General features: G+C 48.2%; 12 protein-coding genes across 12 annotated transcripts; 3 read left to right on the top strand and 9 right to left on the bottom strand.

The window, feature by feature from the left end:
- Window positions 1-1,087: 1,087 nt before the first annotated feature.
- On the bottom strand, window positions 1,088-1,801 carry ONS95_007549 (uncharacterized protein; the record flags this gene model as incomplete). The annotated part of the gene is made up of 3 exons (XM_058501063.1): window positions 1,088-1,416; window positions 1,506-1,583; window positions 1,630-1,801. The coding sequence occupies 3 exons, from the start codon at window positions 1,799-1,801 to the stop codon at window positions 1,088-1,090; spliced, it is 579 nt and encodes a 192-aa protein (XP_058362380.1).
- A 2,316-nt stretch (window positions 1,802-4,117) lies between these two features.
- Window positions 4,118-5,888, bottom strand: ONS95_007548 (uncharacterized protein). The gene is made up of 3 exons (XM_058501062.1): window positions 5,358-5,888; window positions 4,859-5,307; window positions 4,118-4,789 (listed from the first exon to the last, which is right to left on the bottom strand). The coding sequence occupies exons 2-3, from the start codon at window positions 5,250-5,252 to the stop codon at window positions 4,341-4,343; spliced, it is 843 nt and encodes a 280-aa protein (XP_058362379.1). The 5' UTR covers window positions 5,253-5,307; window positions 5,358-5,888; the 3' UTR covers window positions 4,118-4,340.
- Window positions 5,889-10,451: 4,563 nt separating this feature from the next.
- ONS95_007547 (uncharacterized protein) lies at window positions 10,452-11,261 on the bottom strand (the record flags this gene model as incomplete). Its single annotated transcript, XM_058501061.1, has 4 exons — window positions 10,452-10,519; window positions 10,582-10,842; window positions 10,916-10,993; window positions 11,045-11,261. 4 exons carry the CDS (start codon window positions 11,259-11,261, stop codon window positions 10,452-10,454), a joined length of 624 nt encoding a protein of 207 aa, XP_058362378.1.
- Window positions 11,262-12,889: 1,628 nt separating this feature from the next.
- Window positions 12,890-13,538, bottom strand: ONS95_007546 (uncharacterized protein; the record flags this gene model as incomplete). Its single annotated transcript, XM_058501060.1, has 2 exons — window positions 12,890-13,013; window positions 13,069-13,538. The coding sequence occupies 2 exons, from the start codon at window positions 13,536-13,538 to the stop codon at window positions 12,890-12,892; spliced, it is 594 nt and encodes a 197-aa protein (XP_058362377.1).
- A 184-nt stretch (window positions 13,539-13,722) lies between these two features.
- Window positions 13,723-14,079, bottom strand: ONS95_007545 (uncharacterized protein; the record flags this gene model as incomplete). The annotated part of the gene is made up of 1 exon (XM_058501059.1): window positions 13,723-14,079. The coding sequence occupies one exon, from the start codon at window positions 14,077-14,079 to the stop codon at window positions 13,723-13,725; it is 357 nt and encodes a 118-aa protein (XP_058362376.1).
- A 1,519-nt stretch (window positions 14,080-15,598) lies between these two features.
- On the top strand, window positions 15,599-16,813 carry ONS95_007544 (uncharacterized protein; the record flags this gene model as incomplete). Its single annotated transcript, XM_058501058.1, has 5 exons — window positions 15,599-16,134; window positions 16,180-16,330; window positions 16,494-16,592; window positions 16,647-16,697; window positions 16,757-16,813. 5 exons carry the CDS (start codon window positions 15,599-15,601, stop codon window positions 16,811-16,813), a joined length of 894 nt encoding a protein of 297 aa, XP_058362375.1.
- Window positions 16,814-16,977: 164 nt separating this feature from the next.
- Window positions 16,978-17,858, top strand: ONS95_007543 (uncharacterized protein). Its single transcript, XM_058501057.1, has one exon. It carries the CDS (start codon window positions 16,982-16,984, stop codon window positions 17,759-17,761), a length of 780 nt encoding a protein of 259 aa, XP_058362374.1. The 5' UTR covers window positions 16,978-16,981; the 3' UTR covers window positions 17,762-17,858.
- Window positions 17,859-18,244: 386 nt separating this feature from the next.
- ONS95_007542 (uncharacterized protein) lies at window positions 18,245-19,597 on the bottom strand (the record flags this gene model as incomplete). Its single annotated transcript, XM_058501056.1, has 1 exon — window positions 18,245-19,597. One exon carries the CDS (start codon window positions 19,595-19,597, stop codon window positions 18,245-18,247), a length of 1,353 nt encoding a protein of 450 aa, XP_058362373.1.
- Window positions 19,598-19,642: 45 nt separating this feature from the next.
- On the bottom strand, window positions 19,643-21,616 carry ONS95_007541 (uncharacterized protein; the record flags this gene model as incomplete). The annotated part of the gene is made up of 2 exons (XM_058501055.1): window positions 19,643-21,021; window positions 21,130-21,616. 2 exons carry the CDS (start codon window positions 21,614-21,616, stop codon window positions 19,643-19,645), a joined length of 1,866 nt encoding a protein of 621 aa, XP_058362372.1.
- Window positions 21,617-22,515: 899 nt separating this feature from the next.
- Window positions 22,516-24,062, top strand: ONS95_007540 (uncharacterized protein). Its single transcript, XM_058501054.1, has 4 exons — window positions 22,516-22,824; window positions 22,884-22,977; window positions 23,042-23,427; window positions 23,561-24,062. Exons 1-4 carry the CDS (start codon window positions 22,569-22,571, stop codon window positions 23,797-23,799), a joined length of 975 nt encoding a protein of 324 aa, XP_058362371.1. The 5' UTR covers window positions 22,516-22,568; the 3' UTR covers window positions 23,800-24,062.
- Window positions 24,063-24,830: 768 nt separating this feature from the next.
- Window positions 24,831-26,613, bottom strand: URA7_1 (CTP synthase ura7; the record flags this gene model as incomplete). Its single annotated transcript, XM_058501053.1, has 3 exons — window positions 24,831-25,967; window positions 26,015-26,486; window positions 26,579-26,613. The coding sequence occupies 3 exons, from the start codon at window positions 26,611-26,613 to the stop codon at window positions 24,831-24,833; spliced, it is 1,644 nt and encodes a 547-aa protein (XP_058362370.1).
- An 80-nt stretch (window positions 26,614-26,693) lies between these two features.
- Window positions 26,694-26,971, bottom strand: ONS95_007538 (uncharacterized protein; the record flags this gene model as incomplete). The annotated part of the gene is made up of 2 exons (XM_058501052.1): window positions 26,694-26,881; window positions 26,947-26,971. 2 exons carry the CDS (start codon window positions 26,969-26,971, stop codon window positions 26,694-26,696), a joined length of 213 nt encoding a protein of 70 aa, XP_058362369.1.
- Window positions 26,972-27,059: the final 88 nt, after the last annotated feature.

Below are 27,059 nucleotides of genomic sequence, written 5' to 3'. Positions count from 1 at the left end.
CGATCAATGGGCCGTCGGGATTGGATTTCAAGTTTACATCGCAACCCAGAACTTCACGACTTTTCTACAGGTCTCTGATTTAGAAGACGCACAGTTAAAGTAATGCCTTGCCGAAGTAGAAAGTCAACAGTCTTTTTCCTGTTTTGCGTTACTGCTTTGTTGCTCTTCGTAATTTTAGGTAGTTTTTGATATTCGAATGCGTCTACTCCACTGTTTCCAGCTATCTCGATACCTAAGAAGCTGTCCCTGAAGTCAACCTCGAGTCAGAGCACATCGACCTACCGCCCTCTTTATTTATCTTTTTTAGCGCGCTCTCGCTTACAGAAACCACGGTGAGCGATTCCCAATTTCGAGCAAACGATTATTTTACAAGAAGACTTGTAACTCTTACTTCTATTTGACAGAGAATCCTCAGTGTACTCGCATTTGATGCAGATCCAGATGCAGGTTTGTGGGGGGTGGGCTTTTCTCCTGCAGCTTGCAGATGCAGCCTGCGACTAATGCAGAAGGTGGTGCACTAAAAGGGACCGCTGACGAACTCCTTGCATAATGAAGAAGAACGCCTTGCCAGCGCAGCAACCTCATCCCAGCGCGTTATTTACCTACCATTTCTTAAAGATTGAACAGTGCGTCTAGCCCCTAGTATCCTGGTTTTGGGATTGTTGGGTGTAAGAGCTCTTCAGTACTGGAGCTCTTCATTCACGAAGTGCCGTGTCAAGGGTACTTCTGAGATCATGCTTCTGTGTCGCGCAGAGATCGTGCGTAACGCTTTACTGCATACGCACTATTCCAGGCCACTGGGTCGGGTGACGCTTGTGTACAATGCTGTGTAAGCAGTGAGCACACTGGAGATGCGCAGCAATCGACATGGCATGTCTCGGTATCCTACCCAAAAACTAGAAGCAAATTGGTATGTCTCCAGAGCTCCGAACGCATTGAATAGTATAGACTCCAAAAATGTATACAAACCACGAACAATTGTCTGCACTGCCCCCATTCAGGTAAGGAATAATTTACAGTAAGTTTGGGAAGACCACGACCACGACCGAAGTGCGAACGCATGGAGCAAGCACAACCCTTCCAGCCATTACCATGAGTAATTTGATTCGCCATCATCACTTTCTTGCTCAGAAGAAGAGTGTCCCAGGAGTTCCTCCAAGCTCAAATCCTTGAGACCATCCTCAAGAATTCTCAAATCCATACTCATTATCCTCAATCCTGTCTCAGAAGTCCTCGGACACATACCGGTGGGTAGCAGCTTGTACTCGCGAGAATGTTGTGCGTGTTCGACTCTTTCTCCGGCAACTTTCGCATCTCTATCTTTAGCCAGGTTTTTGCCCGCCGATGTTGGTGCTTCGCTGTGCTGAACACCATTCTGATCTATGGCCGAAGGATTCGAACAGGCGTTGCAGTGATCTGGGAGAGAAATCAGCATGATAGAGACCCACGACCAATCCGGTCCGGTCACAGTGCTGCCTGCAGTCTTGGAGATTTCTTGCACTGACCTTTCGGTACATCCACTATTTGTTGTTCGTTGAAAGGAGTTTCCATACCCGACTTATCCTCATCCCTGGGGCGGAAGTCTTTGGAAATTCAGGATAGCTCAAGTTTTCAGGACTTTGCACCTACACGTAGAGTCGTCTGCCATTGATTTCGCACCATCCCTTCCTCGTGCTTCCTCGGCAGCGGCTTTTGAAAGGGTCATATTGGACCCTGAGTGACACTTCTCCTGGTGGGCTAATAGCTCCTCTTTGGACTTGAATGTGCTCGAGCAGTGTTTTTTGGGACAAAAGAGTGTCATCTCTCTGCTGTTCTCTTCGGAGTTGTTGTTTTTGATCTCTAAACTAATGACACCTGTATGGGGATATCACGTCCTTTCATAATGTACTAGACACCCAGTCAACTGGGTCATGTCAAGATAAACAAGGCAAAAGGAAATTGATTCTACTCGGTGAGGTGGTCTAACTTCAAACGCATACGCATCGTGTAGGTCCTGTGATTTTGACGATAACGCTAGGAAGTTTCAAAACACGTCAAGCCGGCCATCTTCCCAGCAAGCACCACTCTAAGGCTTTGAGGGTGAATGCATGAAGTCGTTGACAGGGGGTACGAGAGATACAAGTATTGGGTGGAGAAAGCAGAGCTCGCTTTGAGGTCATGCGCAACTGCACACGGCCGGTGTGAACCCCTCCTGGCCGAGAAATTGGTCGTCCGGCTGAATCGAAGTTGACGATAAGCCCGTGGGCGAAGCACAAGTCTCTCCACGAGCCTGCCAGTATTCCCCCCAGCATGCGTGCCGATGGCATGGAACGTTCCGCCGTGCAACGTGGCACGTCCTTGTGGAATATGACGGGAGTTGAGCCTCATCACCTCTCGCATCAATAATATCACCCCTTTGATTGTGATTTTGCTGTGGTGAATCGGTAGTGTGTAAGGTCTTGGGTATCACCACTCGGAAGCTACCTCTACTTTGATGTGAGAAAGTATAGGCCTGCCTATCGCAGTAGATACAACTGGTGTGAATTTACATCACTTTCTGTTTACATGCTCCAACAACTGTAAGATCTAAGGCTCTTGGAAAAGAGCGCGCACAGGCCGAATAGATTTGGCTTGGACGAGGCTCGACTGGCAAACTGGTACCGAAACCATGTCTCGAATTCAACTTCAAAAACGGAATGAAAGAAGGTAGCTTTTAAAGGCCTCATGCTAACTTACATAGATGAATCTTAGGGACTTAGCACTCAGAGAGGCATAGCGAGGGGTCCCGAGAAATATGCAGCTGAGACCGCTCGTGGGACTAGAAATTCCGCTCTGGTGCCCTCTCTCGATAGACAGGCGACCTGGGCGTTTAAAGAGAGACTCAGATCGCCGGAACAGATTCAAAGGAAATCTTAATCGTATGTAGGCGCCCGGCACCCTGAAAGAAGATGGGCTGCAGGCTCAGGATGAACCTGTACTGGCCATGTAGCCGACTCCTGGCGCTGCTTTACGTAGGTATGGATGGGACCCATTCATCCGTGTTCATGGAGGAGCATAACTGAGACTTTATTGACCAAATTGAATGGGAATATTTCGGTACTTGTCCTCTAGCGGCAATTTGTGCTGCCTCAAAATTACATCCTTCTTAGGGACCTGCCAGGGGTACAAATAAACATTCAAAAAGTGGAATATCTTTCAAGGTGTATAAAAGTAGCATGAGTTCTATCAGGCTGCCACCAAACCAGCCAGTTGTCCATTGGCCTTGGGAGGCGGCCAGCTTCTTGGCCATGGTCAGGCCGTATGTGACCAGCCACTCTTCGGCTACATCTGCCAGTGGCACTCAGGCTAAATCCATCAGGATTTAGAGCCAGGATACGCTGACTTATTTCATGTTCCCGCGCTTGCCACTGCTGCAAAGATGTTGCGATCTCCCATGTGCCTGGAAAAGCAGATTCGTTTGTAAGTGTTGATCGACAGTCGCGTAAGGATTTTCAATTCCAGCTCCTAGTACGCGATTCCGTGGGAGGCTTTGAGGTCATAGTAATGAAAGACCTGCGTGGGTTAGACCGATCGGGCGAGTTATTGTGGAGTGTCTTCAAGACTTAGTGAAAAGCGCTGCACGTGCCTGAGCGTGACGAGATCATACTTCAGCAGTTTACTCGCGTATGACACTTATACTTCACATTGGAACTCACAAACCTATTGTAATATGTATAATCCTATATATAATGGCGCTGATGGCTAGAAATATACGAAGACGATCCGTGGTCTGTTGGTCACGTGGCTGGAGCCCAAGTAAACAAACACCATTGTAGTAGCCTATATCGTAGAAACGGCGAGTGCATTCTCCAAGTGGCTTCAAAAGAAGCCTTGGATCAGATGATCTAACGTCACACCACTGTAGCTAAATTCGAAATACAGGCTCGAATATAACCCCAGTGCTATTTAGATCAAAACAAACTCGTTCGCTTCTTCCCGCTTTTGGCGAAATAAAAATAGGGGGACCTTGGACAACTTTGGGGGGATAAAGCAAGAACCAGGAAATCCTTACTTGAGTAGAGACTTGCACGGAAGTTGATTTCAATGAATCATGATCCGAAATCAGCTTGGAATGGATAATATCTGCATCTTTGCATCACACTGATTGATCAAAGTCTCGAGATGAATGTGGAGTGGTAATCTTTGCAGACGTGTCCCTCATAGAAACTGTACCGACCGACTCGTAGTTTCGCAGACTTCAGTAACATGATTAAACGGTGAAGCTACATCTCCAACCCAGAATAGCAATAGACTCAAGTCTCCTCATTGAACATGGCTCCTGTAGCCCTTCAACCCAAAATTGCCCCGCGTCCTAACCAAATTCACATCACAACATTGTTGCCACCGTCATGTATACCATATCTCACTTGTTGATCCCAATGCGTCAGCCCATTTCCATCCAGAGACAAAGCTACATTGCATTTGCTGAGCCAACAGAGTCGGTAGTCTGCATGGCCATGCAAAGGCAGTGCGATGGGACGAAGCACAGGCAAGACTTCATGTTCGAACCCGCTATCAATAAAAAAACTTCCAAACTCTACTTCATTCTGTGTCCATGCATTGTAGCCAACGCTTCCATATCCTTTTACAGATGGTGAGTCGCCGAGCGGGGTTTCATTGTGGCTCTGTTGGCTCGCAGCGTAGATGTCTGATATGAAGTTGGAATTCAATTGTTCAACGAAGGGGTACGACGAGTTTGAGGACTCTGCCGGGGGGCGTAGGCGTGAGGGAGGTAAGCTGTTTGCAGATATATCCAAGGAATCATCAAGTCCTGCTTGGTGTCGCAATTCTTCAGCATTTTGGACTCGCGAGGATTATCTCAATTCATGGATACGCTTACCGGTGGAATAAAGAGATGAGTGACATTCATTCAGATGATTGCGCAATATATACTGGCGTACGGTCCCTCTAAATCTGCAGCCTGCGTATGGACAGTATCTCTTCTCTGTCTCGTGAACATTGCGTTCGTGTCTTCTCGCATCTCGGGAACGAGTGAATGTGCTATTACACCCGGAGAACGAGCAGGAAAATCTGCGAGAGGAGCGGGCACGTCGAGATGATCGATGTGACATGGTGATAGCGACTTTGTGAAAAATAGCAGTATGCTCAACCGGTTGAACAAGACTTCGAGCAGGACCAGAAATATGGCTATATGATTGTTGCCCCTTATGGGTATGCCTCTGCTCGATGGAGGCTTTGAGAAAGACCGCCAGGCGTTTATGTGGGATGGGCATGCGCTTCACCGTGTAGAGACGAGTTTGTACTATAGTAAGAGCCTCTAGACACGATCTCCATCTTAGTTTAGTATGTTGACTTTTCGAAAGAGAACCATGGCCTACTTTTACTTTAAGACGCCCTCAAAGCGGGCAAGGAGCAAACAGCTCATAAACCTGCGATTTCCATCCGGGGTTGTGGGCAGTCATCAAACTCGAGTCCGTCGTCAAATGTATGTGCCCTTCTCAGCAGAAATGATTGGCAAAAACTTGGGTTCATGGTGATCTGTCGGGCATTACAGCAAACATTTGGATAAAATTCTTTCTAGGGAAACAGCCTGGGTGAGGAGAAAATGCGATCCAGCTGGGGATTGAACTGGGGCTCCTGAAATACAGACAGCAAACAACGCAAGAGGATCCAGATGGAGATACAAAGTGTTGAACCTCTCGAATGGGCAGATATTGAGCGTCAAAGTGCTGCATATTCCCTGCTTGTTTCTAGGGTGACGGCAGCCGTCTCGAAGGTCCGAGTCGAAGAGGGCAACCGGATACACAGTCAAACAGCCACACCCCTCTTCAGGATAGCTACCGTATCTCAAGAGGATTGATCAAAATATGCTCCCGTTCACACCGGCTCCGGCCATTACTTGTTGAAATTTTTCGCGAGGGAAGCAAGGGATTCATCCTATTCGCCCTCCACGTAGTACCATGGAGCAGGCAGATACGACTTCTGGTCGTCTTAGGTCTGTAGCATACCAACCACTAGCCCTGAAAATTGCGATATCAAAAATGATGATTTTCTGCAAGGAGATAAAAGGAGAGATGTTGCAGCTGGCTCCTAGGTTTGAGACAAGGACAAGGCTCCGTCCCGGTCCGCTCTTGAGCTAGCCGCACCAGTCATCCAATTAATTCTTCTTGCCCTGTACGACCTTAGGATTACGCAGAGACCGTCCAGCTGCTGGACGGGGGGTATGTATAAAGAAGGGTGTTGAGCTGAGATCGACTGGGGCTAGGCCAATGCCAACCATCCGCCCAAGACAGTCACGCTCCCATTGGATCACCCAGCGCCTGCCACTCTGCATCGACGCTCGGAGCCACTGATGAAATATTCAGCAGCTTTATGTGACCAGTAGTATGAGAAAACGACAGAATATGGTATCTCGTTATTACAGGCGGGGAGCAGATGGCTGACTAGGAAAGCATATCTTCAGCGACGTATCACTTGAATTTCCTTTGGCCGGGAGATAAGAATCATACATGAAGCTAATATCTATGAATAAAGTAGCATATCGACGTTACGGGTGCAAACCGTCCTCCTTCGGGTAACCCCACGCTCGAATATCTGCTCTGGCCGGTTCGACCCACCGACCCGGTAGCTGATGTATCTACCACATTGCATGGTCTTATCAATCTTCGTCCTACATGAGTCACAGGGAAGATACATGAAGCACTCTTGTTTGTCAACGTTCCACAGCAGCAGGACGAAATCCCTGGATCATGACGGTGCAAAGTACAAAAGAGACAAGTTCTGAAGTCATTCACCCCAGTATAATTGCGGAACCTGGGCAATGAAGGAAGAGCTTACCCGGCACGGCGCATAGAGAGCTGCAAGGTGCTAGAGATGGTGTGACGACGTGGGAGCAGGATTCTAACAGGAGCATTGAGTTGCGGACCACCCCAAGCCCATCACCTCCACACACTTCTCATTTACACGCTCGAATACCCACCAATACTGTCAAAGAATACCGAAGAACCAGGATTGAGTGCCAACAAATAGCACTGTAAAAAGTGCTGAAAGCAGCATTATTGGAGGGAAAGAAAGGTAGATTTCCTGCGCGAGGTGGCAATGTCAGCTCTTGGATCGACACTCCCCCGTCCACCTTCAGGCTTCAGACGCGAGTATGGCACGAGGTCAGATGATCAGTGCCCTGTATCCAAAGAGACTAGCATTGGATAGGAAGGCCGTCAGTTTTTCTCGATTGTTGGGGGTGGTGGGGGTCGTTTGCTGAGCCGATAACTCAAATTATCCTTGTTGATGTCCCGTGCTGCCTAAAAGCAGTCGCCACTCACGATCCAGGCCAATGGAAGAAGACGAAGAAGAAATCCTGCATCAACTGTTGCCAGGAGACTTGGATCTGCTAAAGTTCTGAAGGGGATCCAAGGCGTTAAATGTGTCGTGGACATGGTTATTGAACCCCTTGATCTCACAGATACGCAGGAGTGGCGAAAGTGTGCCATGCGAGCCCTGATTGATTGATGTTGATTGGGTATATTAAGCGAGTCCATAGACGTGGATTCCTGGGTTTCAACTCTGTACAGTAGGGAAAGTTGACCAGATAAGGTTAAGGTGTATTATCTGCGAGTTGGCAGAAATCAGAGGTACCTCATCTTTTGTTCGCGCAGAGCTTTCAATGGTATTATTTGCCAAAGAATCAAGGCGCAATACACCAACAAATTCCACTCATCAAGTCATGAGCACCGGAATGCTTTCACCTCCACGCCGGACGATTCCATTTAATAGTCAGACAAGCTGTATGAAGATGAAAGAACTCTGGATTGCGCTACGTAGCAGCGTCTTTTCGTTGTGTTAAGGAATTTCCTAGAAAGCTGAGGCGGGGAAAGTGAAGACGTGTTCTGATGAAGGGAGGTGGATGGTGGGATAGACCCAATGGAAAGTGAAGTCAAACACTATTAACAGTTCCAAACCTTCTAGTACCAAACACTTGTTCAATCGTGCGGGCATGCATCTGTGCTAAGTTGATTGCCAGGATGTTGGCTTGTCCGTAGCTTGTAGACGGGATGTCGGTGCTTCGCGACTTGTGTAAATAGGAACTACTGTTTGATACCAACAATCGGATCTTGGACGCCTCTTTGGAGCTCCCACAGAGCCTATTCAATGCTGGCTCTCATGTTGTACCACTTCGCGCCGGTGATGTGTGTATCTTCAGCCCCGAGGATCTTCATTCCTGTCCATCTCCTAACCTTATTGTTTCCGTAGATGCTCCGGATTGGGTACTGCCAGCAATGCAGAGGTCAAGAATGGAATTTGGGCGACTGCGACTGTATTAAATACAGGATTTGTGGAAGATCAGATCGTGGAGGGTATTGCTTCGTGTCTCGTGAAGATCTCTCGCGAGTTGCGATCGTGTTTGAATGTCGCGCTCTGTGGATGCCAAGCCAGTCAACAGAGATCAAGACTTAACGTGTCTGAGCAGGAACGTACATACTCCAATATCGACACGTTGAACTCAAGCCAATGTAATCTTTAAGTAATGAATGAAACTGCCTTTCGAACTCATCTGTCATAATCGTGAGGCAGAGCAGAAAGTTCCGGCTGTGGCTCGTGGATTGTGGCATTTTGCGTGAGAAGCTGGGCCTCTGAAACGGAACTCGAAGCTCAGACGAGAGAACACTGCGGTATATATATTACCTATAGTCCAAGCAGTGCCGTGATGGGTTGCACGACACTTCTTGTGTGCTGTCAATCAATCAGGGGAAGCCAAAGGTGCAGACGTTTTGGTGCCGTCCAAAATTGTCTCCTCCACTTCAGTAAGGTGGGGCGGATCTTTACTTCGCAGATTCGGTCGACGTCGCTGAAGTAGCTGACAGCATAGTACTTTAGCTATGAATGGAGGTAGATGGCGATGTCAATATTGATGATTTTATTCTGGAATGGGTGGGTAGAAGGTAACTCAACGAGATGCGAAGTTGGGGCGCTTCGTGGAACGCCAACATCCACACGACTTTTAATCCCCTGAAAGAGTGGCAATCACAGCCTTGTACTGTTGAGATCTATAACAATACTTAGTTTGGAAGATGCTTGTTCTCTCAATGTAGTTTTATTGTGCTGTCCAATTCAGTCTTGAGGTGTTTTGCACAGCTGGATGACTCTCTGCAACATCGGAGGCTAGGGTACCTGTTGTGGCTATGTTTTTATTATTCAGGCAGCAATAATGATCCTGCGAAGCCTACCTTGCTGGAGCCGGCCCCCTAGGGTCATCGTAGAGGCTGCCTCGGATTCTGAGGGTTGCAGGCCGGCTTCTCTAGACCGCCCACCACTACGCTTCGGAATATTCGCTGCGTGACTCAGAAAGTGTTGTCTCTAGGAACCCATCTCTTGAACCAATCAACTTCCATAATCCTTTAACCTCTCTTCAGGCCGTTTGTTTATGCACGCTGGAACCCAGACAAGTAGCATCGGCACGCACGCCATGAAGCTGTTACAGCCAGATCTTGAGAGTCCACAAGTTCTTTTAGCTTCTTTGAAGAGCACTTCGGGTAATTTATATACTTCTCAATAGGTAGTAGTCAGATAAAGTTGGTTCAGCAGTACTTTTGCCATTATCGTTTTACCTCTGCAGGCACAAGGAGGACAGGGCGGCCCCGAACGCCACATAGCGTCACAGAGAGGAGCAAACACGGAGAGTCGAAACAATTTGAATTGAGAAGATGCATCATACTAGTCGGGCCAGGTGATCTTAGGATGCATGGATGTATGGTCCGTTCGCCAATAGAGCTGTACGGATCGGACAGTCACGTCCCGATGCAGGGACTTGTGATGCTACATGATCATCTCGTGGGAACTGTCTGAGAAACAATAATACGTGCTCCGTCTTGTTACTAGGATGTATGAACCCGTATCAATGTACAGATGACAGGATCAAGCAGCATGGCGAAGCCACCCGAGCTCAGCTATCACTCCTCACAAGAAATTCATGGCGTCCCATCCCCGCTGCGCCTCGGACGCATTTCGTCGAAGATGCACAAGCTCCGGCTCACTTTGTTACCTCTATATTTCTTCGGATGTTTGCCCCAGTTCCCTCGCGCCAGATGAGTTGGGAGGGGCTTTTTTGGAACCTAGGTTTTCGCCGTGTGGATGCGGAAAACTTTGGAACATGCTAACAACTTCTAGCTGACGAGCCTGCGAGTACACTCGTCCCACCAGATAAATATACTGCAGATTAAGGAATGAGAGATTTGAGAGAGAGACATAGCTATCTTTCACTGAAGTCTTCACTTGAACCAGAGTTGCATTGAGGACTAGCGCCCCCGAGGTGATCAAAATCACGACTGACAGGACAAAGAAGTGCGAGGTTATAATGATATCAATTCTGAAGACACGTCGGGTGTTGAACCCGTAAGAAACAAGAAAGCCGTCCCACTCCAGCCTCTCCCGTGCCGCTCAGCATCTTCCGTCCAAGTCAAGCATCAAAACAATCATCAGTGTTGAGAGTATTCAGTCTCCGCTGCTCCGTCCTCATTCTCGATACGTTTGCACTCGTCCCCAGCTGGAACATTGTAGTTAGCACTGCCGCCATCGAACGGGGACCAACTTCGCTAGCAGACTCACCTGCTGGAGTAGAGGACAAGTCCTGATGGTCTGCGGGGTTGGTATAATACTGTCCCATATCTCCACGGTTGTAATGACTCTGGGAGGATGAAGAATGTATCGGGTGCCATTGTGTGCCCAAGTTGGTATCCGCCTGGCTGTTGTGGGTAGCAGACGAAGATACTGGGATGTACGAAGCTTGGGCCTGGGCCTCATATGTGGACGCTCCAGAAGCGTTTGCGGGTACTGGTTGCTGAACCTGGGGGCTATAATTATATCCTACTGTGAATTAATCTCAGAGTTAGTACACAGAAAGAACCGAAGGGCTTGGTAGACGCTGGGCATGAATGCACACCTGGAGTCTGACTGTAGGCATGGGCAGCTGGAGACAAAGCAAGCCAGGAACCATCGTCTGGTATCTCCAAAGGAAAACCTAGAAGAGAAGTGTTAGACTATCTGCCCCAATGGATCCACTGAAACATACTTATCAACTCAGAATGCTCCTTGTCCATATGGCCCTTCAACTTGTCTTTACGACTCCCTCCTCTCCATGTGCATCCAGGAACATGGCAATAGAACCGATCAGAACCATGAACTGTTATTGCATGACGCTGTGCATCTGTGAACCTCGAGAAGTTTATAGTGCAGCCAGCGATGTTGCAACCGAACCCAGGGGGTTGAGTGCCTGTCTGTTGTGCCATATTTCTTAGATAGCAATTCGACAATCGACTGCGTGTCTTACTTCTAGCTTTCGAGCCTGTGCAACAGACTTATATATATGAAGGAGAAGTTCCAATTCTCATAGCAAGCACTCCGCCACCTGCAAGCTGCCCACAGGGAGAGCCCTATCGTGTTGCTCGAACAACGAAAAGCTCAAGAAATGACAACGAGGCCGCCCTCCGTGGACTGCTCAACACAACTCCAGCATCGTGAGCATTCTGCCAAGCGGAACCAGACGGGGAGGTGCAAATGATCCATTCGTTACCGGCGGATAGGGAAGTGGCAGTACATAAGCGGTTATCCACAGTCGAATGATCTTGAGGAAGCCATGCTCAAATCGTGAGTCTTGCTTTAACTTCCTTGGGTAGCGTCGTTTGCGAGACTTTGGATTATCCTTGTCAGATCTGCTGTCAACTCTTGCGATTGACTTCCCACAGAGGAGTGAGGCTTACCAAATGATGCCTTGGAGATCTGGACCAATATGGAAGCTCGAGTCTGGTTGCCTCGTGGGCGCGGTGAAGCGGCGGTGAGCAAAGTTCGTTTGCCTTATTCCCTGGAGACCACATGTCTTCTGTTTTCTGAAGGAACAAAATCCAAAGCTACTCGGCATCGTGAGAAATGGCCCAAATGGTATCCATACTGTCTGATAGTTGCTCGTAGGAGGCTGTGGTGCCTTGTATTTCGAAGCTCCGTCTCATTGATAAGGGCTGGAATCGGGCGGGATCCCTGATCAACAAGGAAATAGACCAAACACGTCACTCCTCAGCATGGCTCAGACGATGTTTGAAAGAAATTCCGACTCGAATGCAGTCTGAGATCCCAATCAAAAGACAGGAGTAGCTTCCTATCTGCCTCGTGTAGAGCCCGGCCTGTGCAGGATAGGGGTTGGGGTGCTCATGGCCGTGGGACGATCCCCCTTTTCGGCCTTGCTCCTTGTGATGACCGAACCCCTGTTGGTTCAGGTACATCAATACACGGCCGAGCTCTGTTACCATCGCAAGGGCTACTTTGCCGTGTCTTCGGTGGCTGGGTTCATACTGGCGTGCCCTTCATGCAAACGCCCTCCCCACAACTCTCCACAGTACCATTGGACCCGCTGCTTTTAATAATCCCAATAATCAGACTTGGAAGACAGAACAACTAAAACTGACCAGATTTGAGTTCGAAACCCGAGATACTTCGAAAAACAGATTTGGAGAGCCAAGAGGGCAGAATTGGTATCTTCTGCTCGACTACTCTTGTCGACTTTTGTTTTCCTTGAAGCTCGTCTATCCCGAGAACTTGGACGTAAGCTAGGACTTCACTGTCAATCTCATGCCCCTGAAATGTCTTGATAAAGCAGCCTCAATAGGAAAAGAGAGGCGATTTGTGCGCAGGAGGTGCAGGGAGACTATCTTCTTAAGCACACGAGGTCGAATAAAACGGCTTGAACAGGCACAGGAACTGCTTGAAGAGATATTGGTTGCACGATCCTTGATCTGCATTTACGAATGACACCGAGTAGACTGCCCCCCATCCATGTGTGTAGATTCTGAAGGAATAAATGAAAGACTCGCTTAGCGCAGCAGGCGGTCCCACGATCGAGGAAGGGAGGAGAGTCTGAGTTTATTCAGAAATCGCCATAAACCACGCGCTCGACAGCAGGTACAGCTGAAACGAGAATTTCCACAACCTCATACCATATCTTGTTTCTTATTTTCAGCCCTTCGTCGGATGAAACTAATTTTCCGACCCTAAAAATTGGGAGCTGTAAGTCATGTGATACAATTCACTGAAGGAGCGGCATACCTCGCGACCTTCTGATGCTCGATGTATTTGCCATGGGAACCTATTCCGCGGACGGTAGCGTCTACGATAGTTTTACTTCCCTCTTCAGGAGTCCTCAGAGTTAGGAAAGGTATCGAGTTCAGCAGACACGACGGAGCCGAGTCGTGTGTTTTCAACTCGGATTTGCAGAAACCCGGAGGGACGATGTTGACGACAATGGCAGGCTCACCGTTGACGGAAGGTGTAAGTCGGACCATCTCATATGCCATGTAGTGAGAGAGCAGCTTACTGACCACATACCGTTCCGTAGGCATGGCCTGGCTGTTCTCCCACCTCTCCTCGTCGTTGAGAGCTTCGATAATGTCATCATATTTTCGCTCTTCGAACTTTGCTTCTGTATGCGAGTCGGTCCCTACTACTACGAGATGCGGCCTTACACTCGGATATTCTCGTCTGGTTTGAACAAGGACTGGGAATAGGAGGAGCATCATCAAGGTTGTGGACAAAAAATTGACTTGAAGCTGGCTTTCGAATCCCTCTGGACTCCTACAACGAACGGGAAGTCAATATATATTCATTCGCATGCATGCTGGAGAGAGGTATCTGGGAAAGCAAGAACCCTTTGAAGCCCCGAGGGGTAGGAGCTGACATTCCTCGAGCGCGAACATACCAATTTCAGTGCAAACTCGCCAGCTCGGCATTCATGATAGCCACATCCAGTCGTTCCAAAGGCGCTGCACGAGCTGCAAAAGCCTCGACGCTACTGAATCTTTGGAAGTCAACCTGCCATACGTCGAGAACACCAGTGCGTCCCGTTGTCAACTCAATATCGCATCTTGCAGCTTCCCCTTTCGCACGAGTCGTGACACCAAGGATGACTTTCGAGGCTCCAAGATTGACGATATGTCTGGCTGCTTCAAGACCCAAGCCGAAGTCTGCGCCTGTAATCAGGACTGTTTGGGATGCAAAAGACTCAGGGGGTGGCAGTTTGAGTGCTCGAAAGGTCTTATGGAATAGAGAAAGAATACCCATTTTGGCTTGTGGAATGTTGGTACTGATTGCCGGACAATTGAAGCTCTATGATCCAGAGATTGGTATGTGCGACACTTCTCTGCCATCTATCAATACTTCAATAATATTAAGATGAAAGGCACCCAAATGAATAGATCTAGTACATTCATGTTTTGACGAACCCAGGAGTCGACATCGGGAAACGACGCCACGCCTATTAACAGCCAAGCGACCGGCGTGCCGTTACGTCAACACACATCTGATAGCCATCTAGATTGGTTCAAGAAACGAACATAGGAACGTGCCGTCCCAGAGCTGGACTGTAGGAAGTAAGCCTATACGAAAATAAGGTAGGTAGATACCTTGGAGGGCAAGCAAGATCACGTGCACATACCATCGATAGGGGCAATGTAATGTCCAGACAGATTGAAACCCACCACATCGATGGAGAGAATAAGGTTCATGTCTATATTTCCTCTGAATCGACAATTCCCGGGGTGGTCTTCATCGTCATGATACTTCCAGCTTTTAATGGCGACGCCTTATGAGTCCTAACAAGACGGTGACCACCGCTGGATATCTAGCATGTTCACTTTCTCCTTCGAAGAAATGCGAACGTCTTAATTATGGAGAACTGGTCTCCCCTTAATGATTGGCGCTTGGATTGATTTGTTGTTTCAACTCAAAGGCGTTGTCTAGAGTCATACGTGGACTCGTCGAGGGTTGGGGGCCAGCAGGCAGACTAAAGGGCTTTATCAGACGGTTCCATGCTCATCTTTACAAGCCCGTGATATAGCTGTTAAGTCGCACTGAGGTCAACCAAAGACGGTTTGGGGTCCGCAGGAGGTGGGAACGATGTATCTTGTGTGTTCGAAGGGGTCGATTTAAGGTTCTACCTACCGTTGTCCGCGATGAAGGTGGTGAGTGGATCGGCTAATGCGCCTACTGAAGCTCCTTCTAATTAAGGCTAGGCTTGTTCCCTTTGCTTTCTTCGCTCATCTTCCTGAAATCCTCTTCTGATACATGCTTCTGTGGGAAAACCTCTGTATCATTCAGGTCATGGCTTTGTACCATTCCTATTGTTTATTTGTTATTAGGGTGTCATTTACCCCGACCAGGAGAGTCAGGATGGGATGATAAAGGATCCCGTCCGGAAGCGGTGGCAGATGACAATCATATCTCCAAAAAATCAAAAAAGAGCTTGATATTTAGCAAAGTGATACTCCGAATCATGCCCAGTGGCATTGATATTACACGAAGTCGTGCTCTCATTACAAAAAATTGGCAAGTCGATCTTCTCTTGACCCGGCAGTGGCTCGGACAGCCCAAGTTCTTTGCACCCGGCCAAAGAGTAATTATAACGTTTTGCGATGATATCTGGTTATTTCGACAAATAATATGCGCCTCTGGCCCTCGAAGTTCATTATCTCCTTTTGCAGGCTTTCAGCATACAAGCCAGCAAACACGCCACGGCTGAACATCATTACTAGCCCCGAACCACTTCTTTAAGCCCGCCAATCAACCACTGCCACAAGTTAGCATGGCCGGATCCAATGCTGTTCCTACAAAAATTAATTCTCGACCTGCAGATTTCTCGAAGCTCGGACGAAGTTGGGTCTGGGATTTTGGGAATGATGTTGGAAACAATCGAGTAGCCAAGAAAGGTCCGAGGAAAGTCGCCACGGATGCTTGGATGGCAACTGAGTGGAAATGGAAGAATAGAGTTGGAAAAGGCTGGGTTCCCAAGAGACTCTTTGGGAGGGGTACTTATGGTGTCGTTGGTCACTGGTCATACCAAGGTCCGGATCGAGATGCCAAATCGTTGAAGGACGTTGCTGTGAAACAATCTATTCGTATGGCATATCCTTCTGGGGGGTATGGGTTAGAATGGGAAGCTGCAAATCTCCTGGAGTTGGGACAGGCGAAATCTCAACATATAGTAAGGATGTATAGACATTTGTATGAGGAAGTGGGGCAGAGAACCAACGAACATGATAAGGGACTGGTGCATCGCATATTTCTGGAATATTGTCCTGGTGGAGATACGTGGCAGTGGATCACAGAACACTTGCTAAAGTCAGTCCATCCTCCCCAAAGAAGTTTTCCGCTAATACACCACAGCAACACGAATGTGTCTGAAGTAGAGTTATGGGCTATCTTCCAGTGCTTGGCTCGGGCTTGTCTCATCATGCATCAAGGGAGTGAACAGACGCTCCCGCTCCGGGTTGGCCGCGAGAAGAGATGGTCCATTTTGATCTCAAATTGGAGAATGGTGAGAGACATCTAAGGTCCTCAGATCAATCTGCTACTGACCATAATAGTGTTGGTTGCAGCCCCAACAATTGATGTCGAGCACAGAAATATGCCCCCATTTAAGGTATAATCTGCTCAAAGATCTGACATTGTTGATCTCTTGAGCTGATAATATGACATAGTTCGGCGATTTTGGTATGGCACGAAGAGTGCCGCACACCCAAATGCCACAGTACCTGAACAAGTATGCAGATTTCGGGACACCGGAATATTTTGCCCCAGTACGAAAAACTTCCAGCCAATAATTATAAAGTAGTCCTTCTAATTGAATTCAGGAACAATTAATAAGGACAGATCACCAATGCGGCCCAAGACCGTGGTTTGATGCAAGTTATGCCTAGCTCCATACCCACATGTCGCCACTCTAAACTAACAATTCTATCAGGCCAATGGCATCTGCACAGTTGTTGGTGTCCGATACGGAAGTGCTACAAATATATGACAAGTAGGTCTTATCATGCATTGTTTGATGTCTCGATGTCAGTATCCGATCTGGAATTTTAGTAGCATAGACAGACTGCGAAGCTACAACTCGAGTTTATCAACTCGATTACGAATAAGCGGATGTACAATTGGCAACAGTACCGATCAAGCCTGCGAATAAAACCCGATGATGTCTATTTACAGCATGGAACTGCGCACGCTTATACATGAATGTCTAATCATAAATCCATATCGACGTCCGGCCCCTCCCGAAGTCTTCAGGAGAACTCAACAGGCTGTTGGGATAACAAATGTGAAGAGTGGGCTAAATGCAGGACCTCAAAATACAGTCTTTGCACCATATACTGATCCTGTACTCTCAGCAAGATGGTATTCTGGGCAGATTCACAACAATCTTACTGCCCAATCGTCACCGACTACGCCGAAACAAATCGCGGCCGCAGACATACTTCACAATGAAAAAATCAATCTAGAGAGAGAAAAGTTGAAGCGAGGAGCTTCCCAGGTACGAGTATCGAATATACCTCCTCCGCCACCATATATACAAAACATTGCTCCCACTACTCCAACCCCGGCACCAAAAACTACTCCAAGCTCTGGTCTATCTCCTATCCCAGCAACAAACACACCCTCGATGGAAAACCCACCCAGCTCTGCTTCAGTAATCCGTCGATTTGTACTGCACAACATAACACAAGTGACATGCATAGTCCAGTCGAAGAACTTCTTCGGCACGCATCTATTCAAATCCTATACAATCAAAAACGTCACCCCCGAAACTTTGGTTCTGACTAGCAAAGAGTTCTTAGCAGATATGGGATGTGAAATTCCGCGTGATAAGCAGATATGGATGTTAGGAAGGACTTTGATGGCCGATTTTGTGAAGCTGGGAGAGTTTGAGAAGCTGGCAAATGGGAGGGGCATTGTGAGGATTTCTTCGAAGTAGCTTTGCTGTTACTTGTAATGATTTTCTGGGGGGGATTCTTAGATACTGGGAGCTCGTAATATTGGTGTATATCAGTCATGGAAGAATACAATTGTGCAGACACCAGCGGGATGTTGTTGTGATTGATATTCATCTAAGTGCGGGGTTGTTGATTTACCCCGCACTTGCAAAATTAAGCGAAGGTGCCTGAAAATACAGCGCTTCATGCCCTGCATATGGATATTTCAGGGCACGCTGTCAAGCGAATAATCATGAAGTGTGGAAATAACAAGAGTTGACTTTGGGAATTAAATGGAGTGCTACTCATAACGGTATATTTATCTATCTATATAACATTTAGGGGCAAATTGCATAGTTTTGTCCATATACTTTCTCGTTGATCTTTCGCTAAACCAGACTGAGGTTCACCTCACTGTTTGTGACATATTCCTCACTGTGCTAGGCTTGGGTATGGCGAGACATGCTTGAGAACTTTTCGTTCATCTAGTCCGCTCCCTGTAGTATGGCATCTTCACCCTCGTCCTTATCTCTACCTACACTTTCCCTTTCAAAATCCTCCTCATCTCCATCTCCATCACTCTCATCAACCTTCTCCGAAACATTAACCTCCCACGCAGCTTCAGCAACCAGCACCGAAGAATCATTCCTATAGCCTTCCAATCTATACATCTCCCTATCCGTCCACCCCGGACCCTCATCCACGCCACCAATCAGAAACGACAAGGCCAATCTCCTCGCCCTCTCGTCTTTACTCTCCGCCAATCCCAATTCCACTTCCAACAAATAATCTTGAGGTTCCTTCCAACCTGTCTCATTCTTCTCGATGAACTCTTCAGCAGCATGTAGCGCATCTGCATGTAAATCCGGTATGATATCAAAGATATACGGTTGGAGCTCCTCCCAAGGAAGACCGCTGAACATGAGATTGACTCGACGGGTAACGGAGAGTCTATCGGTCTTGAAGATGGAGAGCAGGAGATGAGTGACTGGTCGTAAGTACTTGCGTCCTGTAAAAGGAGAGACGATATCCATGTACGTATCATGTACGCGTTTCAACGTTTTTCCATCATCAGATAGAAGTTTGCGGTAGACCTCGCCTATATGCTCAACATTTGTTCTGGCGTAGGTCTCGAAGATGGCTTTGGCGGCTCCTTCACACTCATCGCTGAATTCTGAAGATATGAGCTGGAAGAGACGGGGAGCCAGGACGTTATCAGGGTCTGGAACAGGTTTTTCGTCGCAGCGCTGGAGAGCAGCAATTCGGACTTCGGGTGACTCGTGATTGAGGAGGCGTAGGAGAACTTGGAGGAGTTGCGCTTTCTGCTGAGAATTGAGTCCATCATCTGGAATCAAGCACACTGCCTTTGCGATTTTGGGATCTATGTTCTCAGCTGCGCGCTTGAAAATTTCCCATGTCTCATCACGGTCCAAATATGTCCACAAAGCCCTGTAAAGAGCAACTCTGACATCGGAATGTAGATCTGTCTGCTCTTTCTCCAACAGATACTGGAAAGCTTGATCTGTTCTCAGCTCGCCAATGAGACGAGTCGTCTCCTCTGCAACAGTAATCTTCGTTTGCGGCACCGAAGAAAGAAGCGCGTAAGTCTTCTCTTTGGACATCATCCTCAACTGGTTCCTTAGCGAGTAGATGGCAATTCGAGCTCTGTCATCGGAAAACGCTTCTATGAGAAGCGGAAGACCTTGGTCACCATCAAGATGGCCCAGAGAACGCAATGCTGCTTCTTGAATGACTGACTCATCACTATGTACGAAATCTAACAGAGGCTGGTGATCCACAAAGGTCAGCTGGCTTAGCTGCTTGACACACTTCACCATATCTTCTGTGGACACGTCTTCGTGGCCAATGTCTTTGAGGATGATCTACGTGAGTGTTTCTTGCTGACCCGGTGTCCATCGCCAGAAGCCATCATGAAGCTCTTTGAGCGCATTCCTCCGTTCTCTCGGTTCCTTTTCCTCAACTTTCAGGTAAGCATCAAGCAGATTCTGCTGTCGACGGTGAATATGGAAAGCAACGCTAGACTCTGAAGCAATATCGGTGTTGTCGAAGATCACAGAAGGTAGGATACGAGTCCAAGATCCAGACTTATGCTTCTTGAGAATATCAAGTAGTCGTGTGCACATGTACCCATCAACGTCTGGCAGATGAAGTGCTTGTTCGCAAGCATCAAGGTACTCCGGCCAATGCTTGGTGTAGTCATTGAATACATACTCCAGGTTTACAAGCCAAGGAATATCTTTCTTGCGCAACAACTGCTCAATCAAGGGCGATAGTTCTTTCTGGATACAACCCATGATTTCTTTGACGGGCGTAGGGCCGAAGAGCGTCAGACGAAACGTGACACTGTCACGCTCTCGCATAATTTTGCCCATATATTTGGCAGCCCACTCAGGGTGCACTGAGAGAGCTCGACCGAGAAGAGCGATAATCTCGTAAAGAGTCGCTGCCGAAACGTCCGTGGACTTCAAGAAGCTGGGGATAATTTCGTCTAGAATTTCCAGGTGGCTCTCCTTCCATCTCCCTGGCGGAATGTCCCACAGAGCTGACAGCAATTGATTCTTAACAGGATCTTGTTCATTCTTCCGAGATAAAACAATCTTCAAGGCATCTTCGATGTGAGTCTCATCGAATTTTACAGCTTTGATCTGTACGGTGATGGCAGCCGACCGGATCTGAGCATCACCTGACTTGATGAAGGGCGTTTGTAGCTCGATAGACTCATCCCATGGAAGGAACGCGATGTACGGAATCTTTTCTGAAGGTTTCGTCTCGAATGTTCGCAGCTTCAGATGTCGGCGTGCTTCCGCAACGCGCTCTTGAGTTGGCAATCTTTCGAGAATATCTGCATTAAGTCTTCCATTATCGGCACGCCATCCCTTCCGGTACTTCTGATAAGCTAAAAGACGTTGCTTGGGTCGGAAAAGGCTGAGTTCGTACTTGTCCACGATGCCAGGATAACGTTCAAAGAGTGGCTGAAAGGATGACATGGGTAAATTTCGCAAGGACCGCCAGTGTAGGTTTTCAATGGTATCCTTGGTAAGGTTATGATCAAAACCTAGAATAAGATCCACAGCTTTGACTGGACATTTCTCCATCAATGTGATGATTGGCAGTTGCGCAATGTTGATCTTGTTTAGCGCATGGCGCAAAACCTCAACGGCGATGCTGGTTGTGTATTCGTGAGATAACCACTGGTTAAGTACAGAGTTGATTTTCGGTATCACTGTGTTATCGGCCTCTTCTGATTGCTCAATCAACTCGTTCAGAAGCCTTTAGGCGATTCTGGGATGATACTTGGCCAAATCGAGCCATTGCTGATTTGAAAACTGGTCGATAAACCTGGACAGACCCCTTTCAACCAGAGCCTGCGACCCAAGAAGGAACAATCTCTGGACGCATTTCGAGTTTTCTTCGACTCCTTCCAAATCTTCCAGATATTTCTCGATGACAGCCGGTCTCTTTCGATTTCCACGTGCATGCCGCAGGCGGCGAATGGTCGCAACCTGGAGATATTCCGGCACGGATTTCAAAGCCCAAACCAAGTCTTCGTCATTGCCATACAACGCGAACAGATCGATTGCTCGTTTCTTGAGATGCTTTGATGACGAAAGCTCGATGATGTGCTTGGCAAACGTGATGTCCCGGCTACCATGGCAAGATTTCAAGCTCAGGAGCTGTTCGTATGGTGATTTTGAGGCCAAATGGCTAATTAGTACTTTCACACTCTGATTCTGTCGAGATTCTGCCCCCAGTCTTACCATGCGAGCCACACGTTCTGTATAAGTGAGCTTTTCAAGCTCTCCAAGGAGAGATTGAGCTTCTGCCTGGACGTCCATGACGCGGGCGGCCTTAGATTTGGCGTCGCAACGGGTAGATGAGAACTATTCTGACGAGGACTCTTGATGTTATCGAATTTCCTTCTGTAATGATTCAAGTTGAAAGAAGGACATGTGAAGTTGAGCTCAGTCATAGACATTTAGCTACCAGCATTCTCTCTCAGCCACATCACGTAAGTCCCAAAGGCACGCTGCAGAAGCGAGGCGTAGCCTGAAGCAGGACTTTTAGCGACCCCCCCCTAAATAGCTCGCTTGAACGTCATCCTTTATTGACATTCAGACTCTTACCAATTCTCAGTAAAAGAACGTCCCAGGAAATTAGTTTCAAGTACATTTTCACGATGGGGTGCGCATGATCTTGTATTTAAACTGCGCCGAGCTTGAGTGCAGGCCAAATCTCGGTAGATTGATCACCAGCGTACAGCCCTCGGCATCCCCGGAGATGCCCCACTATCACGAAAAGCAGAGATACCGGCATGGGAGCCAGCGCCAGAGCATCGACCGCACTCCTGTCACACAGAAAGAACTTGATACGGCAAGTTAAATCTTTTCATAAGCCAGTACAGGAGAGATAAGTCCGATTGACCTTCAGGATATCCCATCTGCATCCGCCATGGCCCATCATTCGCCACAGGAATCTGAAGTTGACGTTCGAAACTCGGTAGCGAAGTCCCCATCTGCAAAGCCAAGATTTCGCATATCCACCAAAGCTATTTTTGACACCTCAAAGTGAGGCTCATGGCCCCTCCTGCAATCCCCGAACTATGTTGAAGTTTCGCTAACGATGTCATCGGACGAAATACACCAGGGATACGAGGGGATCTGCAATTAAGGAGGGAAAGAAAATTCACGATCCAGGAATTATAAGATGAATGAAATGCCCATCAGATGAAAAAAGTCGGTACCTCAATTCTCTTCTTCTAAATCCGCCATCCTCAAAATCTCTGACAAGATGTTCCTCCCAGTCTCACTCCTCGCACTCACTCTCTCCGCCATTCCTCTTGCGAGCGCGACGCCAACTCCAATCCACCGTCGCTCGAATTGCACGAATCCTACTGTTCGGAAAGAATGGCGCACACTGTCTCGAGATGAGCAAATAAGTTATGTGAATGCAGTTAATTGTTTAACGACCAAGCCTTCGAGGATTGGATTGTCATCTCCGCTCTATGATGACTTTCCATATGTTCATAATCAATTAAATAACGACAGTGAGTTTCCCCAAAATATCTTACATTGGGAGAAGATCAAATATACTAACGAAACCTAGTTCACTCTGTTGCTTCTTTCCTCCCATGGCACAGATATTTCGTACACGTCTACGAAACAGCCTTGAAAGAATGCGGCTACACCGGCAGTGCAACGTAAGTTATCTCTCATCATCACAGCCAGCTTGCAACATAACACAATCTAAACCCAAATCTTCAGCTACTGGGACTGGACACTCGACTCCCTCTCCCCCTCCACCTCCCCCATCTGGGACGCCACCACCGGCTTCGGCGGCAACGGCTCTCCCAACGTAACCGAACCAGGGGAATACAGTCCCCAAAAATGCGTCGCCGACGGCCCATTCAGCAAGCTCCGCCCAACATACATCACAAACAGCTATACCCCGCATTGTCTGACTCGGAACTGGAACAACGGGACGTCGCTGCCGGGGAGGATGTTGGGAGAGTATTACTCGCCGGAGGTTGTGGATGGGGCGCAGGCGCTGGGGACGTATACCGAGTATAGGTATGAGCTTGAGGGGACGCCGCATGGGGCGATTCATGCGGCTGTTGGGGGCGATTTGGGTCCGAGTACTTCGCCGAATGGTATGTCTTTTCTTCTTCTCTCTTCTCTCTTCTCTCTTCTCATCGCCTCTCACCTCCTTCTTCAATTTCCCAGTACCATCCTGAATGAAACTATCATTGCGACCACACCAACTGACACTACCCCCTCCCACAGAGCCCATCTTCTTCCTCCACCACGCCCAAGTCGACAGACTATGGTATCTCTGGCAACAAAAAGACCCAGCGAAGCGGAACAGCGAGTACAGTGGCATCAGAACGCAAGACCACTTCGATGGCGTTACACCGCCGGAAGCGGAATTGGAGGATTGGCTGCCGATGAGGGGACTTGCGAGGGATTTCCAGGTTAAGGACTTAATGACGACGGAGAGTGAGTTGTTGTGTTATACTTACTAGATTGACCTGGCAGTTGAGAATTAGGAAGAGCTATTAGTATGACGCTCTAGAAATCTGTATTGATAATCTTTACCGACTCATGTCATTACAAAACGATTAGATGTGATATACGGTGGTCTGGAGAGGGAAGAATTTCGTCGTATCCCAAAAATAGATTCCGTCAGGACAGAAAACCTCCCAAGCCTGTTACCGGAGACTCGAAAAAAAGCGAGAAGTAAAGAATCCCAGCTATCACAAATGCATCATAAACTGCAACACATACCTATCTTGACACCATCATGAAATCCACATACAAACCCGTCCCCCATATTTCCTTATTAGACAGAATCTTGGAAGCTCATTCTAGATTTCGTGTTTCTAAGTGAGTCACTTGTATGAAATCAATTTTGACGTCTGGTCGAATGTTCGTGAATAACAAACAGAGTATTAGGAACGTGTTGTTGACACTATCTCAACTAAGCGAGACATCCCGAATTTGTTTGTTACGAATCCTTGTGCCTCAACTCGGGGGGATCAGCGATTTTGCGCCTTGAAAAGGGAAATGAAACAATTCTGCATCTGGATCAAGGAGGTCGTGTTCAGTAGGTATCTTGAAACCCCACTCGCAGATCATTTGGCCAGCCTACAAAGCCAACTGCTTGATCGGGTAAAACGCACGTCTTCAGACGACCAAAACGAAAGCACGTACCCACCCAGCAACACCTCCCCACCCATCCTATTTCCAACATATGAAATGCACTACGAGCCGTTCAAAAAGCGCGTGAGCGTAGCTCCCCCATCGATGATAATATAATGTTTTTTCTGTTTCTACATTTCATATCCTGTATTTACGATCGACGAACGAAGGAGGTATCTACCCGGCCACCTAGCCACCCAACCATCCCAATGCATGCCAGAACCAGAGCCCAAGATCCTGCAAAAAAACGCCATTATACCTATCTACCTAGTGCCTATAAAGACCAAGTCCAAGAGCCGACCGAACAAAACTTGACATATGCAAATTCCAAGAACATGCGCGAGATCCTCCGAGTTTAAATCCGGACGCCATTGAGGCCATTAACCAAGCTCGCCTCCGCGCTTCCATTCACAAGTGCAGCGCTCTTTCCCATATCCTCCGTGACCTTCTCCAGACACCCGGCAGCAGCAGCCACGAAGCCCAAGTACGGCTTACTTGGGTCCAGGACTCTGCTCAAGTACTCTGGATGGAACTGCACGCCGACATACCAGGGATGGTCCTTGAGTTCGATGATCTCCATACGGACGCCCTTGTCATCCTTGCCGATGAAGTTGAGGCCTGCTTCAGCGAGGCGGTCGATGTACTCGGGGTTGACTTCGTATCTGTGGCGATGACGCTCTTGGATCTCGAGCTTCTCGCCATACAGCTGGCGAAGACGAGACCATTCGCTTCCCGGTTGGAAGAGCGTCGGGCGGAGACCGAGACGCATAGTTCCGCCGAGGTTGGTCTTGTCAATTTCGGGCATGAAGATGACGAGTGGGTCGGAACATTGCTCGTTGAGTTCGACGGAACTGGCGCCGGTAATGCCACAAACATTACGGGCGAACTCGATGACGGCAATTTGCATACCCAGACAGATACCCAGGTATGGGGTCTTGTTTGTACGTGCCCACTTTGCAGCGGCGATCATACCCTCTGTACCGCGCTGGCCGAACCCTCCGGGAACCAGAATACCATTGGCGGTGCAAACGTTGTGCCAGGCTTTATGGAATGCCGCGGGGTCGTCGGTGCGGGCTTGCTCCTCGAGATTGGAAGCATCAACCCAGACAAGGTTGAGTTTCTTGCCACAGCGCATGGCACTGTGTTCCAGTGACTTGATGACGGAAAGGTAGCTGTCGTGGAGGTTCGTGTATTTGCCGACCAGGACGATGGATACAGTGTCGAAAAGTCGGTCTTGCTGCGAGGTGAGATTCTTCCATTCAGTCCATGTTCGCTGTCCTCTGTCAACCAAGCTTTTTGCCTTGGGAATATCGTCCAACTTGAGGATATTTCGGATAGTCTCAACCAGACCTTGCTTCTCGAGGAGGAGGGGAACGTGGTATGTCGATGAAACATTGTGGACGGCAACGACCTGCTCGGGTTCGACTTGGCAGAACATGGCGATCTTATCGATCGTTCCCTTCTCTAGTGGGATATCACATCTGCAAGCAATCTAATCCAGTCAGCACCTCCCCCCATCTTGAACCGCAAGCAACTCACCAAATCCGGCACCAAGCCAGCCCGTCCAACATCGCGAATAGCTTGTTGAGTGGGCTTAGTTTTCTGCTCTCCCTGAATAACAGGAATAAGCGAAACATGGACCTGCAAGAAATTGTTCTTTCCTGCTCTTCTTTTCAATTGTCTCATGGCCTCGATAAACGGTGCACTCTCGATATCTCCCACCGTACCTCCCAATTCGATAATGCACACATCTGGCGCCTCATTGGTATCATCGACGGGGATACGTGCCACACGCTCGATCCAGTCTTGAATCGCGTCGGTCAAGTGAGGGACGACTTGGACGGTCTTTCCGAGGTAGTCACCGCGACGCTCGCGCTCAATGACGTGTTGGTAGATCTTGCCGGTGGTGATGTTGTTCTCACGAGTGAGTGTGATGTTTAGGTAGCGCTCGTAGTTTCCGAGGTCGAGGTCGACTTCTCCGCCGTCATCGAGTACAAAGACTTCCCCGTGTCTGAGGCGGTTAGCCGTGGACTCGAGACGGCAAACCCCCCAGCCGAAACCAGATCCAAATTCAAGCCAGAAGCCCGGAGATTGAACACTCACTCTGTAGGCGCCATAGTCCCAGCATCAACATTCATATAGGGATCAATCTTGATCGAAGAGACGTAGTTTCGTCAGCCCTAGCCCTCATCAAAATCCCCAGGCAGAAAAACTTATCTTAAGTCCAATCGTCTTCAGCAACAGACCCGTCGAAGAAGCTGCGCATACCAATCAGCATATGCCCATATCCTTCCCACTGTTTCTCAATCCCTCCCCGTATCCCTCCGTAAATGTCCTCGCGTCCCATTCGAAGTTCTCGAGCACAGCACATACCGATAACACCCTTCCCAATCCCCGAGATAACACCTGCAGAAAACCCACGTCAGTCGCTACCCCTCCAATTATTCACACACAGGAAAACAAATACATACCTCCAGACACAAGAACGTACTTCATGATTGCGATTTCGAGTAAATGATGGCGAATTGAAATGTTAGAGGTGCCCTTGCTGGTCTCTGCCAGAGGGAGGGAAGGAAGAGATTCG

Source organism: Cadophora gregata (genome assembly GCF_030347475.1).
Source record: "Cadophora gregata isolate MNR1 chromosome Unknown scaffold_2, whole genome shotgun sequence".
NCBI classification, from domain to species: Eukaryota; Fungi; Ascomycota; class Leotiomycetes; order Helotiales; family Ploettnerulaceae; genus Cadophora; species Cadophora gregata.
The sequence above is the reverse complement of the archived record's forward strand: the minus strand, read 5'-3'. Positions and strand labels throughout refer to the sequence as shown.